Consider the following 14,551-nt stretch of genomic DNA (forward strand, 5'->3'; position numbering starts at 1 on the left):
TTGTGATTCTTGGACATGAGGAGCTTTACTTAAAGCCTAAAGAGCAAAATGAGCTTCAGATCTCTCTCATGTCTGAACAGCAAACACAATAATAAATATTTCAGCATTTTGAAGGCAGAAACGTTACATTTTCCACGTCTGAAGAGCGTGTCTTTCTCACTGTGGGATCTAATATAAAAGAAAACAAGGCTGAATGCCTGGCTTATGAAGGGGGCCATAAATCACCCAGCACACAAACACATGACAGATACTCCCTCCGGGGGTATTTCAGCAGCTCTTACTGTACTGTGTCTTGTGTCTTGTGTGTGTGTGTAGTTCAAGTTCCAACCAGCGTCTGTAAAATCTACAGAATATCTGTCAACATGTGCACGAATTTAAAATAAAAGTCTTTATCTGAGACTTAAAATAACACCAGAGTGAAGAACATCTGCTCAGTTTGGATCTGTGGGTTCTATCTCAATGAGAACCCAGTCCCCGTTCCTGCTGCAGAACGACCTCATGTGTTCCCCCCCCATGCCTCAGCTTCTCCTCAGTAACAGTATTCATGATATTTGAATCAAATGCGACGGCATGTCTGCAGCTACCTGTTATTATTCTGCACCCTATGTGGAGGACGTGGGCTTTATAGATTCAATTCAGTCATGCAGACAGCGGGTGCCGGCTACGGCGCAGCATGCTAAAGAATATAGCTCGGTTGCCGTGGTAACCGTCACCCCTGCGCCAGTTTGTGTGCACCTGCGGGGCGGTGCACACAATGATTGTTGCTGGTTTCGGGACAGATGGAGCCCCATGCATCAGTTCACCTCATCTGGTGTACAGTAGAGGAGAGCGCACATGAGATTACATGCAGCAAAGACACAACAACATCAATCATACAGTGTGTGTAGTTTATTTCTCTCTGTTTCATTCACTTTTACTGCAAATAAATAATAAATCACCCTCCCTCTCTCTCTCCTTCTCCCTCTTCTGCCTCCATCAGCTGAAATCGGTGATTTTGACGAGACCCAGAGCTGGCAGCACCTCCTCCACAATAAATATCTGCCCGACCAGGACGCCATCAGAGATAAGATCACAGACTGCCACCGCAAGCATGTGTGAGTTATCACCTGCATGTTCACACATTCCTTTAGTGTATGGACTCTATGCATTCAGACAAAGATCACGGGCAGTTCACTCTGCGTTATGGCAAAATCAGCAGGATATCAAATTTTTGAAGTGTGATATCTTTTATATGTACGTCATATTAAAGCAAAAGATAGAGAGATTTCTACATTATATGGTTAAGGTTAGGTTCTGCAATGCACTCTGGGTAGTAAAAGCTTGATGGATATCACTCTCATGAAGGGAAAAGAGTGGAAAGAAGACCAGAGCAGCCTTCTGACGTCACTACACAGAGTGCATTGCATTGTAAATAACAATGGCGGCAAAATGGTCTCAAAATGTGGAAATGAATTGTGTTTTTTTTTTTCAATTTTACCCCATATAGATAAAGAATAATAATGGTAATCCAATGAGGTCAACATGTCTTAATAGATGGGTTTCTTTTAAGGGTTAGGGTAACAACACACAAACCACTCTTATTTGAATGATAATGAATTAATCATGACATCATAAGCTGCAGAAGTAGAACTCCTGCAGTTCCACCAAATATCATCTTCTTATTAGCTCTTCAAACTCTTATATAATCATATAATAGGAGCTTTGATATGGACTCTCTGTGGATTAAATTAAAGTAGACTTCTAGCGTCAAACTCTGCAGATAATTTATTCTTCTCTGTGAAGCTCAAACAAACCGAGTGTAGTGAAACCAGCGAGGGTAAAGGGACGGCATTGTTTTCCAGAAAATAGCTCTTCAAGATTATCCTTGCTGGGAAAACAACGCTGAGCCGAGCTTAAGTCAGACAGGGGGTCAGTTTCTGTTTGCCATTTATCTTAATAGTGTGAGGAAAAAAATCTGTGTGTACACAACAACACACACACACACCTCCACACTTTAACACAGAGGTGTTTATCTGTTTAACCAAATGTGCCTGTTACACCCAGCCCATACTGTAAGTCTCTCTCCTGCAGAGATGTTTATCTGTTTAGCACGCCACACAGCACACACACTCAAACATACGCACACACACACCTCTAATCTCTCCCCCACAGAGATGCCTGTCCACAAACACACCACTTTGCACTCCCCCTGTGGCCCCTGGGATCGCACATTCACACAGCACACCTCATTTACATTAAAGCTGTGATTTCCCTCCAACGCTGTTTACAAATTTGTTTTCTAGAGGTTTAAACCCACCCCGAAAAAAAACACATTTAACCACACACCTTAAAAACCACACCACGTCCTTCATTGTGGATTGCTTATCATTCTCACACCACATTCTCACACTGTGGACTCCTCCACCCGCCTCCTCTCCAATCCTTCAACCACCCTCCAACCCAACACAGGAAGGAAGTGGCTAATTCAGCCGCTTATACAGGAAACAGGAAGCTATTTTCAGATTTGTGAGGAAACAAACTTATTCTGAGGCAGATGTTTTTTTTTGTCCCACCCTCAGTGTAGAGGCTGCTGGAAGAGAATCAGAGAAATGTCAGCTCAATATGTGGGTCAGGAAGAATGACCTGACTGGCATGTTGAGTATTAATGGCTTATGTATGGATTGATTGATTGATTGTTTTACTTCACAGCGGGCAGACTCCTGCAGAGTCAGACTATCAGCTGCTGGAGATCGCCCGGCGTTTGGAGATGTATGGTGTCCGCCTGCACCCGGCGAAGGACCGGGAGGGGACTAAGCTCAGTCTGGCTGTGGCGCACACCGGAGTGCTTGTTTTCCAGGTAAAATCATAAAGATTGGATTCAACAGCTTACCTTTAAAGTGTTCTCTGTAACATCAGGTGTTCCACAGTCAGGGTTAGAGGTATGAGCTCTAAATTCCTGAAATGTTCTCTTGAAAGAAGTGATATATCACAATCAGGGGGACTGTTTTTTCTTATCTCCTGCTGTTCACTTCAGTTGTTGACCTCATTTCTATTCGCTCTGACCACTGTGAAGATGTCCTGAGTGTCAGACACCTCTTAACCCGTTCAGTAGTCCATCAGGGCTTTTTTTAAAATCCGAAAGGGGATCAGATTTATTGGAAACTCGGTAGTTTTCAATACCATTCATATATGTTTTCTGAAATCATCAGTAAAATGTTTCCTCCTTTCTTCAGGGTTACACTAAAATTAACGCTTTCAACTGGTCCAAAATCCGTAAGCTCAGCTTCAAACGCAAAAGGTTCCTCATCAAGCTGAGAGCAGACCCCGCTGTAAGTCACATCACTCATCCTTCTACCTCCTTCTGATAATGAATACTTATTTATCCATCCATCCGTCTCTCTATTTATGCTGTGGTATTCCTCTTGGTCTTGCAGCAGAGTGCCCACCACGACACGTTGGAGTTCACCATGGCCAGCAGGGATTGCTGTAAGATCTTCTGGAAGATCTGCGTGGAGTATCACGCTTTTTTCCGGCTCTTTGAGGAACCTAAGCCCAAACCCAAACCTATCCTCTTCACCAGAGGATCCTCGTTCCGCTTCAGGTGAGGAAAAGACAGAACTAGAAGTGTGTTTCTTGACATTTATTGTTCCTTGATTTGTTGTTAATTAATCACTTGATTATCTCTCCCTGTGCAGTGGTCGAACCCAGAAGCAGATCATCGATTATGTGAAAGACTCCGAGTTTAGAAAGGTTCCATTTGAAAGGTGAAGCCCCCACATTTGTCTAAATGACTCCAGCAGCAGAAACAACAAGTTGTGGACAATGTTAACCGTGTCTTTGTCTTCTTTTTTTAATTTCAGGAAGCACAGTAAGATCCTGTCCAACTTCGGCATGTCCCCTCAGTCGTCTTCCTTCAGATCACAAGTGCCAAAAGAGGTGAAGCACACTTTAAAGCCACCATAGACTTATATTTTATCTCCCATAGTCTTAAGGTGTTAACATATTATCTGTGTATTGTAGTTTCCTCGTTTGATCACGTCTCTATGTCCCTTAAGCCTGTTTTACTTAACAATTATTGAACCAGAAAGTCCCATGAGATTAAAATCTCTTCTTTGAGAGAGGACCGGCTGAGACAGAACACCCGTCGAAGTTAAAGAGAGAGATGTAAAAGAGAATTCAGAAGACAGGGACACAGACATCAAGCGCAGAGTCCTGACAGCTCCAGAGAATAAAACTGTTGCTGTACATTTCAATTTGTTCAGACTAATAGGAATTTACCGTTTTAAAGGCATCTCAACTTAACTGTACCCCTTCTTCTGCTCCTGTGTGTTTATTCTTCTCTGTCCCCCTCTGCAGAGTGCCATGTCCGTCCAGATAGCAGACCAGCCTGACTCATCCAGACTCGGCCATCAAGCTGTGTCCAACGGTTCAGAGGAGCCGCCAGCGGCCGCGTCATCCACCAACGGCTTCCACGAGACAGACCCGACTCAGAGCCGCCAGAACCACAACGGCAACGGACCGGCGCCGGACCCACAGTTCCTCAACCCAGGTCCATCCTGCAGAGCAAACAAAGGCAGCAGCTCATCTATTCCTTACATAGACTGCAGCGACATAGACAGTGAATGTGAAGTGGGGAAGAACAGCAGGGCCTCCAGGGGCCACAGCAATGCAAACGACAGCAATGCGGATGAGTCTAGTGTGCATGATAGAAACAAGAATGGCGGTGTTAGTCGCAACGGGGGGCAGAACGGGGGTCTATTTGGGACTGTAAATGGGTTCTACCACACAAATCACCAGGGGCTAATGCATCAACAGCAGGGTATGACCGTGCTCCCACAGCAGCAGCAGCAGCAGCAGCAAGGTATTCTGGGTAACAGAAGCACTGTAGATCAGTCGAGTAAGTTTAACGGGAGTCACGAGTTAACAGATGATGAAATTCTCCCCAATGGAGGTTCAGTTCACGGCCGCCTCCCGCTCCACAGCACGCTCCTGGATGAGATCTTCCAGAGTCGAGACAAGCGCGGCGTAGCATTAGAGCGACCGATGGGAACTGGGACTCGCAGTCAGTGCTCGAGCCCAGTGATCAGCAGCTTCCATCATCGTACGAACTCTCTGAGCCACGCAGAGATGACAAACGGGTACGGGCAGCAGCGTCAATCCCCACGCTGGGATGACGGCGGGCATTATTTCAGTAAACGCCCAGGAACTGGAGCTGAAACTCCGTCTGTCCCGCCGTCATCCCATCCACCGAACCACTACGGTAGCTACTCCCCGATCACCGCGATCCGCACTCCGCCACATTTCGCCAAACCGTATAATAACAACAACATGAGGAACCGCTCTGACACAGATCCGTTCATTCTCAGCGGGATGACATCCACACCTGTCAAACACCACGACACCCATCGCTCCGGGTACCACGGGCAAGCGCCGGGTTCTGCGCCGATCGAGCGGCGAATGATAATAACCAACGGGAACCACACGGGGAACCTCATAGTTCCTGGTCAGGCGCGTTCAAACACGGTTCAGCGGATGTACGGCCGCCAGGGGAAACCCGGTAACAACAACAACTTGAACCAGCCGGTCCAAATGATCGACGGCTCCACCAGCAGCGGCACCGAGTCCAGCGATACAGAATCAGACACAGGAAGCAGCGCGTACAGCCAGCCGCTGATGTACGGGAACCCCGTCGCAGTGAGTTCCATGAATTCGATGAACTCGAACGGTGTGAGTTCATCGCCGATGCCTCGTAATAAGTTCAGCTTCGGGAGTCTGCAGCTGGAGGAAGGGGAGGACGGGGAGGGAGAGGAAGAGGAGGTGTGTTATCACTTTAATGAGGAAGGAATGGCAGGGCGGGTTTTCAGCTGCTGAGGGTCACGAGGATGAATTGAATCCTCTTGTAAATTAATGAATAACTCTTAAAGGCTGGTTTCGTCTCATTAATGAAGAGTGTAATCGTTCTATTAATAGCCTGTTATTGATTAGAGGTACACAGCTGTGAATCATGAAACTTATAGACCTTATCTTCCTCTCTACACTAGCCTAGCTGTGATATAATTCATATATGATACACTTTTTGTACAGATTTTAACACTTTTGGAGTGTCAGCTCACATTTTTCACATTTTGTAGGTTTTCTACTCGTGCTAAGAAGAAGCAGCCGTACTTCTTGGTGTTTTCATAACAAGTTTAGTGTTTCTGCACTCTATAATCCTGAGTTTTGTAGTCACTTTTGAATGCAAACCCTTAAAAACAGCTGATTTTAGTGTAATCTTCAGCTGGCTTTGACAAAGGGAGAATCAATGCAGGCACTACAGAACCAGCAAGGGATGCATTGAAGAAAAATCCTCCCTGTGCCATCGATGTATGAAAATCTAGACTTTATAACATGTTTAAAAGTTTGAAATCTGTTGTAGTGAGTATTGTGGTGACTTTTTGGGAAGATAACTTAAGAGGATTAATTTGTTTGAGCTAATCTACAATCTGTAAGAAATGTTTTATTGCATTTTTTTAGACGTCAGAGCATCTAGAGATGACTTAATCCTAGCAGACGTTGATTTTTCGTGATGGCTCATTCTCAGAGCTGATTCGTTGATCAGGACATGCTGCTTCTCTTGGTCAATCTGTCTTCTTAGTGCTGTGTTTGTTAAGATATCATTTACACATTTGTAGTGTTCTAATGTAGCGTATCCTCTAAATCAAACCTTTACACTTCTTTGATTGTCGTCTGGTGCAATAGAAAGGCTCAGAGAGTAGTTGGTGTTGATTATGGGACGTTATTGGAGGTTTTCAGAAGGGGGAAACGATGTGGATTGAACTTGAGGTGTTCCCCTTTAATTGTACAGAATACTGGACCGCCTGTTCTTGGGAGAGAGGTTGATTGTACGTAGAGTAACACAGTAAAATGTGTGTAGCAGGCTGAGCTCGACGTCCATTTCTTTGGAGCACTTTCTCATGTATCTGTCTGTCGTGGGCAACGTTTTGCACTGTAACGTGGATGTTTGTGGTAGAACACTTTGTAGTGAATCTCTTTTTTATTGACCATTAATGGAGGAATAGATTTGCCTCTTATATCTGTACTTTGACAACTGCAGCTGCACTTCTCTACATTTGAACTGAAGACGCATCAGAGGCGCTTTTCTTTGTTTCTTCCTGTTCTTTTCTTTCACTGTAATTTTCAAACACACCAGCTCTCAGTCTTAAACCTGTCTGCTTTGCTCGGCTTGGCCCCTGGCATGCACTCCAACCACACACACACACACACACACACACACACACAAACAAAAGGTGTTCTCTTTCACTTTCTTTGTATTCTGTTTTCACTTCTGTTTCAATGCTGTTTATTCCAGCGCTGTTTTATTGAAGGTGTGCTGGCCCTTCATCCTCATCTGTGTCATTTTGCTGGCTGTCTGCTCACACAAGCTTTTGTGTTTTCCACTGCAACCCTGGATTGATGTTATTGTGTGCACTCAAGTTAAAGCTCCTGTGAGGAGTTTGTCAGACTGAAATTAATTTTGAAGCCTCTATATGACCTATAAAAGTAAATCAGACCAGGGATGCACAGATTAACTATTTGTATATGGTTATTTTTAATCCTAAGCCTAATCAGCAGCATAAATTGGAATGTTAACTTGTAAACATACTCTTAAAAATGTGATTTTAGACCTAAAAAGAATAGAAATGCACAATTCAGGAAACAATCAGGATAACTTCCTTTGATTTTCTGAATATATTACTACTCTGAGGCTTCTTGTTCCTTAAAACAGTGTAAAGACTTAACTTTATAACTGGCTTAACTTGGATAAATATGAATTGTTTAGTGATCTTCACAAACCAAGACACCTTTTCTTTTCCCTGAGCTTTTACTTCCTCCTGAGACAAATGTTCATGCATCATGCTTTGTTAAATGCACTGTATTCCAGCATGTGTCCTTTACTGTGAATGCATGTTAACCAGCTTCTCTGTCATTCTGCTCACTCTTGTCACACATAGTTTCTGTCAGGGGGCTGCAAATGGTTTTAAATACATGAAAGGTGAATTTGTGCAATACAAAACAAACCCTTTATGAAACTAAACCCCTCTTGATTCACGTACTGCACCCTGCAGTACGTGATATTTAAAGATATTTAAAAAAACCATTTGTGTTTAAGCCTCCGGGTTTCCTCACTGTACGTAGAGACACTTTGACAAACTCAACTCCAGTCTTCTTTTTGAATAGCGAGCGAGTGGGAGACGGTAGACAGACACGTGAAAGTTAAGCTTAATGCAAGAGTAAGTGAAAAAAAATATGATGCATTTGAGAGTAATGACATTTTAATCTGCAAGGTTTGAAAGTCTGAGTATGGTCAGAAGGTGGACACACACACACACACACACACACACACACACACACACATGCACACATGAATACTGGAGTTGAGTCCACCTTGTGTTTCCTTTCAAGTCTGCCAAACAGTGCTGACAGCAAATCACACCCACTGAGGCATTCTGTAATTTTGTTGTATTGTACAAACAAACATAGACGGATAGATTGTCATTTTGTATTCATGTTAATATTTGTATTTTAAGAGTTAATCAGAGCCACATTTGATAGACTTTGAGTTTTATTAGTTTTGCAAATTATTAACTTCTTGCCAAAAGTTAGATCAAAGTATTGAAGCCACTTCAACGTCTGTGCGTCAGGTCTACAGCTGTCACCTCACAGACTTTACAGTGGTGTCATCTTCTTATCAAACTCTTGCAAGAAACCAAACAAGTGTATTTACCAAAATGTTGAGCAACTTTCTTTAATTTAGATCATCAAAGTTGTATTAGGTGACACTGAAGCATCACATTGTGCTTCCTTTGTGTTTACATTAACCACTTTTTACTTACTGACCTCTTTTATTGAGGGGATAAACCGGCTTTTGGTGATTCTTCTCATTTTCTGATCACATGTTTGGTGACTGTACTGCTCTTTTACAAAGATCAGACTGTTCCCAAACAAGCTAAGAAGATGCTGAAAGCCTTTATATTCCTTCTACAAAAGAAACTCATATTCCTTTTGCACAAACTGACTTTATGGCTCTCTGGTTTTCACTCTTGTAACACTCTGTACTCCTACACACCTGTCCCTTTTTATTCTCCTCACAAACACCCACTTGATTTTGTTCCCCCCCCCACACAAGGTGTCACTTCTTCATCTCTCTTCTGAACGCTGTAACTGATTGTGTGCACTAGTGTCAATAAAATACAAAGTTGTATGTTCGAGAAAAGGGACTCCAGAATTTTCTGTAGTAGTGACCGATGTCCAACCGCCCCTCCTCCACCCACCTGCATACCCTGCCTGAGCTGTGACCCCCTCTCCCCTCCACCTGTCTCTTGTGTCGTGGTAGTTAGACCGTAGAGTAGCGCTCCGTCTTTGTCCATTGTTGTGCACACCAGTCTGTGTCAGTGTTTTGTGGCTTGTCGTCGTGTCACTTGTGTGTTTCATGTTGTCGTAGTTTTTTTGTCTGTAGTGTGGTAAGTTCTTTTATAGCGCCCCGTCACAGATCTGCACTCAGTGGTTGCCTTGGTTTTACCCATGATCCAGTTTGGTGTGTAACAGTGGACTCTGTGGAAACTTTGCACCTGGGCAAGTATACAGTCACAACTTGGTAGTATTATCTGTAGTGGATGTAGCTGTAGAGAAACGTGAACGTCTTCTGTCTGGATAATAGTTTTCCGAGAAGTTGCAAAATATAGATTTGAGCTAGAATCAGACCAAACCCCCAAAAAGCAAGCCGGCTAAACTGTAGAGGATCATATCTGTGATGAAGTGTGAGTGAGATGGAAAGCCGTAATGCTGCAGCTCGTTGGATGTGATTTTATACATTTTGAGATGCAGGAAAACTATTTCCTTACATTTCTAATAACCAACAAATGAACTGCTTCTAATGCTTCTTCATTAGAAGTTGATTAATTCACTTATTTCTTTCAAATCAACAACAAAAATACATAATGTGTCTTTTTCCTTCCCTTGTATTTCACCGATTTGATCTCTAGTTAGTCCACTAACATCTACGTATTGTTCCTTTATTCTCTTTCTTTCATTTTTTAAAGATATTTTAACTAAGGATCAAAATAGACACGTAGTCCTTCGTCCTTTACTTTCTGATTGACTGTCTAAGTTTGAAATTCATCGCCTCACACTTGAGTCACATTTGAGGAATTATTTGGCCTCTGACTCTCAACGTTTTTACCTCAGCGAAGAAGTTTCTGATGAAAAAACTGTGGATTCACAGTAAGCATTAAATGATAAGGAGAAGGCTGTGAATTTCATAAAAGCAGTTGGATTATAGAGTCTATTTTAACTCCCTTCATCCCTTATCCTCTCCCACCATCTCCTCCCTTATCTCACTCTTTGTTCTTTTCCTCTCCCCGTCTCCCTCCCCTTTCTTTTTTCCGACTCCCCTCTCCTCCTCTCCCTAACAGAAAGTCCTGGCTCTGAGGACTCTCCAGCTGGAAGTCCCCATGTGGTCGTGAACGGAAACGGCTCTGTACACGGGCAGATTATGGGCGGTATCGGCGTCCTGCACGGTCCGGGTCAGAGTCCTGAGAGACAGCAGCTATCGCCTCTCACCAGCCCGCTGCTCACTGATGCCGGATGTGTCCGTCATGATGATGAAGAGGAGGCGAGGAGGAAGGTGAGCGTGCACACAGGCAGAAGCTGGATGTAAAAATAGATCTGACTTGTTGCATTTTTTCCTTCCTAAAGAATTACAACACGGAGAGAGAAATGTAAACATCTGCTAGATCTTTAATGCCATCCAGATGGTTCTCTGCTGCAGAGCCTGATTTCTGCAGACTGATCTGATTCTCTCAGAGTGTATCTGAATGATTGGACGGCTGGATCGATCTTATCTTTCTGTTTGTGTCCAGAAGTTTCCCACAGACAAGGCCTACTTCATCGCCAAGGAACTGTTGACAACAGAGAGGACCTACCTCAAAGACCTGCAGGTCATCACCGAGGTGAGAGTCTCACTTTTATACATTCTAATCAGTCTTCTGTAAGGCCATGTTTGTGCTCACTGTAAGGCCACTGTCATGAGAGAGAGAGAGAGAGAGATGTTTGGAAAGCCATTGGAGCCGGAGCGAGTCAGGCTGAGAGTAAACACATTTTCTTAAGTACACAGCCCTTAATTACACAAAGAGAACCTTAGGACCGGAATAGCTAGTTGAAATTTGCTCAAATTTCAGGACAGTGAACTAAAATTGTTCCTTTACAAGCTTGTTTGTCGTGGCAGTGAGTCAGAGTCGGTCTCTGCTGGTTTTTAAGACATGAGTGTGCAGTCTTTTACAGACGAAATACTCCGGAAAGTGATCTCATGTTGGTCTTTTTGTCAGCAAAAACATCAGAAGAAGGAGCTCCAATCTGTTTGTGTTTTCATTGTGGACTAAATCACAAGCTTATGGCCTTCTCTGCCATGGGACATTAATACCACACTGGGTTCCTTGAGTTTCTCCCACTCTTTTCCTTAATCTCATTCTAAAAGTGGGTTTTTAAGTGCCTTAAGTTTGGCCCTGAAGGCTGAGGTTCAACATCTGAGGCCTTTATGAGCATAACAGAGAAAAAAACAGCGTCTTAGTGAGCATATTTAAACAACCAAACTTGTTTTTTGTCAGCCTAGACAGACCATTAGCTCCCAGCTTCTTAACTTTACAAGTAAAACCACAAAAATTAACACAAAGAGGAAAACAGAGCGAGTTAAAAGTGCTTTTTAATGGAGGTCAGGCCGGTCTGGTTTTAATAAGAGAATCAGCAGCAGGAGGGTGAAAAGTAGAGACCAACAGAGCAGGGAAACCGAAGTTCAAACCCCTCCAGGAGCGAGCACCTGCCTGCAGATCAGTTTTATAAAATAGAGGTGACCTTTGACCTCTCTGCGGAGGGGAGAAATCTTACGTTTCCCCTCTGTTGTGTCTTTTCCGCCGCTCAGCTGTTTTTCTTCTCAACAGTAGTTTCCGCCCTCTTTCATGTGGGAGGAAGGCGTGTGCTGGCACTTTTTTAAAACCTCTTAAATATTTTCTTTGGCTGGCACCCACAGCCACCCCTCCCTCCATACCTCTCTTTCTCTCTTTCTCTCTCCTTTCCTCTCTTTTATTCCTCTCACTGTCACCCTTCCTCTCCCTCCCCCCTCAGTGACACAGCTGGACCCTCTCCTGTCGACACTGTCTGCTATAGCGGTGTGTGATTTACTCTGAGAGGGGAATATAACACCTCTGTGTCAGGGGGTGTAAGGCCAAGAGGGTCATGGTGTGTGTGTGTGGGTGTGTGTGTGTGTGTGTGTGTGTGTGTGTGTGAGCTGATCCTCAATGCAAACAAATGTCACTTTGCCTTCAAGTCAAATCCCTCATTCAGACTCAGGACCCCCTGCCCTGAGTGTCTGGTGGAGTCTTATCAGTATTGTTTGAGTTTGTGTGTGTGTGTGTGTGTGTGTGTGTGTGTGTGTGTGTGTTTCCTCTTTTAGTGTCTATTTTGTGACATTTTGATCTTTTATAGTCATTTAAAAAAGAAGTTCATGAGATTTAGTTGGAATAGACTCAGATAAAACCCTGGCTTTTTAACTCTATATTCCAGATTGTATCATAAAAGAGTTCTTTTGTGTGTTGCAGTCCTTCCAGAGCGCTGCAGGGAAAGAAGAAACCTTCCCAGACGTTGTTAAAACGGTGATGTCCACCAGCTACGATCCCATCCACAAGTTTCACCAGGGCTTCCTCAAAGAGGTGGAGCAGCGGCTGGCACAGTGGTCAGTACATGATTCAGTTCAAGGAAGAATCATTAAAGTTGTTTACAGTTGCAAATAAGAATGCTTCTGCATGTAAAGAGAGCACATCCAGTGAAAAAGAGAACTTCAGACTGCATTAGAGTCATTAGTAGCAGAACAGAAACAAAGAAATCCACAGGAGTGTTTCTGTGCCAGTCGTTCCTGGTAACAGAAATGGGATTGTGGGAATGATTAAAGATTTTCCATTCATTGTTGCAGAACCATAGCTCTCTACTGCCATCTAGTGGTGAAAAAATGTCACTGCAAGTAGAATAAAATCCTCTTTTCTCTTTCAGGGAGGGTCGATCCAACGCCCACATTAAAGGAGACTATCAACGCATTGGTGACGTTCTCCTGAAGAACATTCAGGGTCTCAGGGTAACTATGTCTGACTTTATCAGATTATTTTTGTGCACTAAAATAATCTAGTTGTCTGTGTGAGATTTCCTGTAAATAACTGGATTCTTTGTCTTCTCTTTGCACCTGCAGCAGCTGACTGTTCATCTCCAGAAACATTCAGAGTGCCTGGTCGAACTTGAACGAGCCTGCAGGTAAATCAATAAGTATACAGAGGTCAAAGGTTAGCTGGTTTCAGTCTGACACATTCATCTCAATGAGACAAGCAGGAGCAATGTGAAAGAAGAGAAGAAAAGGAAGTATTGTGGGTGCATTTTAAAAGCTACCATCCCTCCTCGCTCCTCAGGTCCAGTCGTAAGGTGGATGCCGTGTGTCGAGAGTTCGAGCAGCAGAGAGTCTGCTACCTTCCCTTCAACATCTTCCTCCTCCGCCCTCTCCACCGCCTCCTCCACTACAAACTCATCCTGGAGCGGCTCTGCAAGCACTACCCGCCCACACACGACGACTTCAGGGACTGCAGAGGTACTCCTGCACGTCATCATCATCATCCACCTTTCCTCCTTGGTTTTTATTTTTAAACACGTCTTATTCATCTGCGGCTCAATCCCGTTTCTCCCCCCTCAGCTGCCCTGGCAGATATTTCAGAGATGGTGCTGCAGCTTCAGGGCACCATGATGAAGATGGAGAACTTCCAGAAGCTGCTGGAGCTGAGGAAAGATCTGACTGGCATCGAAAACCTCGCCATCCCAGGAAGGGTGAGACACTTTGATGCTATTAGCTGAAGTTCCTGATTTTTAAAGGCTTAGTTTCTGTGCCTGAGGCATGAATTATTCTGCTCTGAGAGATTTTTTATAGCGTTCTTATGTTTCACCGACAGGAATTCATCAGGCTCGGATGTCTCAGCAAACTCTCAGGGAAAGGCCTTCAGCAGAGGATGTTCTTCTTGGTACGACATTTCAGCAACCTCTCAACGTGAAACTTTTATAGAGTGACAGCTTAAAGAATCTAACCTTCACTTCTCTAATGTCCTCTCCAGTTTAGTGATTCTTTGGTGTACACGAGTCGAGGAATGACGCCGTCCAATCAGTTTAAAGTTCACGGACAGCTGCCCCTGTATGGCATGACGGTATGAGACCATATTCCCACAGTTACACACTTCTAATTCTAACAATTTATGCAGGTTGAAGTGCTGTCCTGCAGGAATATTTACTACAGAGTGAAACTTGCAAGGTTGACGTTCTGAAATTGCAAATGAAAGGACTTCCTGTCACATAAAGACATCATATGTGAGTGTAAAGGCTCATTTGATTGATGCTGATATTTTTGCAGATCAGAGAAAGCGAGGAGGAGTGGGGAGTCCCTCACTCGTTCACCTTGTTCGGACAGCGCCAGTCTGTCGTTGTGGCAGCGAGGTAAACAAAGAAACACACACAC

The 14,551-nt window shown here is 43.8% G+C and overlaps 1 protein-coding gene across 4 annotated transcripts in view; it reads left to right on the forward strand.

Annotated features, from left to right (window-relative positions):
• Positions 1-14,551, forward strand: part of LOC117808013 (FERM, ARHGEF and pleckstrin domain-containing protein 1-like) — a 44,985-nt gene that overhangs the window by 26,808 nt on the left and 3,626 nt on the right. For 3 of the 4 annotated variants that reach the window (XM_034677416.1, XM_034677417.1, XM_034677418.1), the window contains 17 exons: positions 980-1,094; positions 2,689-2,836; positions 3,213-3,308; positions 3,414-3,580; positions 3,675-3,743; positions 3,840-3,915; positions 4,336-4,528; positions 10,431-10,642; positions 10,878-10,967; positions 12,609-12,742; positions 13,057-13,138; positions 13,250-13,311; positions 13,464-13,639; positions 13,742-13,872; positions 13,995-14,063; positions 14,154-14,243; positions 14,447-14,529. In XM_034677416.1, coding sequence (XP_034533307.1) covers positions 980-1,094; positions 2,689-2,836; positions 3,213-3,308; positions 3,414-3,580; positions 3,675-3,743; positions 3,840-3,915; positions 4,336-4,528; positions 10,431-10,642; positions 10,878-10,967; positions 12,609-12,742; positions 13,057-13,138; positions 13,250-13,311; positions 13,464-13,639; positions 13,742-13,872; positions 13,995-14,063; positions 14,154-14,243; positions 14,447-14,529 — 1,993 coding nt within the window. The remainder of the gene's footprint in view (positions 1-979; positions 1,095-2,688; positions 2,837-3,212; positions 3,309-3,413; positions 3,581-3,674; positions 3,744-3,839; positions 3,916-4,335; positions 4,529-10,430; positions 10,643-10,877; positions 10,968-12,608; positions 12,743-13,056; positions 13,139-13,249; positions 13,312-13,463; positions 13,640-13,741; positions 13,873-13,994; positions 14,064-14,153; positions 14,244-14,446; positions 14,530-14,551) is intronic. The other variant, XM_034677419.1, reaches the window with a different exon arrangement.

Source organism: Notolabrus celidotus, chromosome 24 (genome assembly GCF_009762535.1).
Source record: "Notolabrus celidotus isolate fNotCel1 chromosome 24, fNotCel1.pri, whole genome shotgun sequence".
Classification (NCBI taxonomy): Eukaryota; Metazoa; Chordata; class Actinopteri; order Labriformes; family Labridae; genus Notolabrus; species Notolabrus celidotus.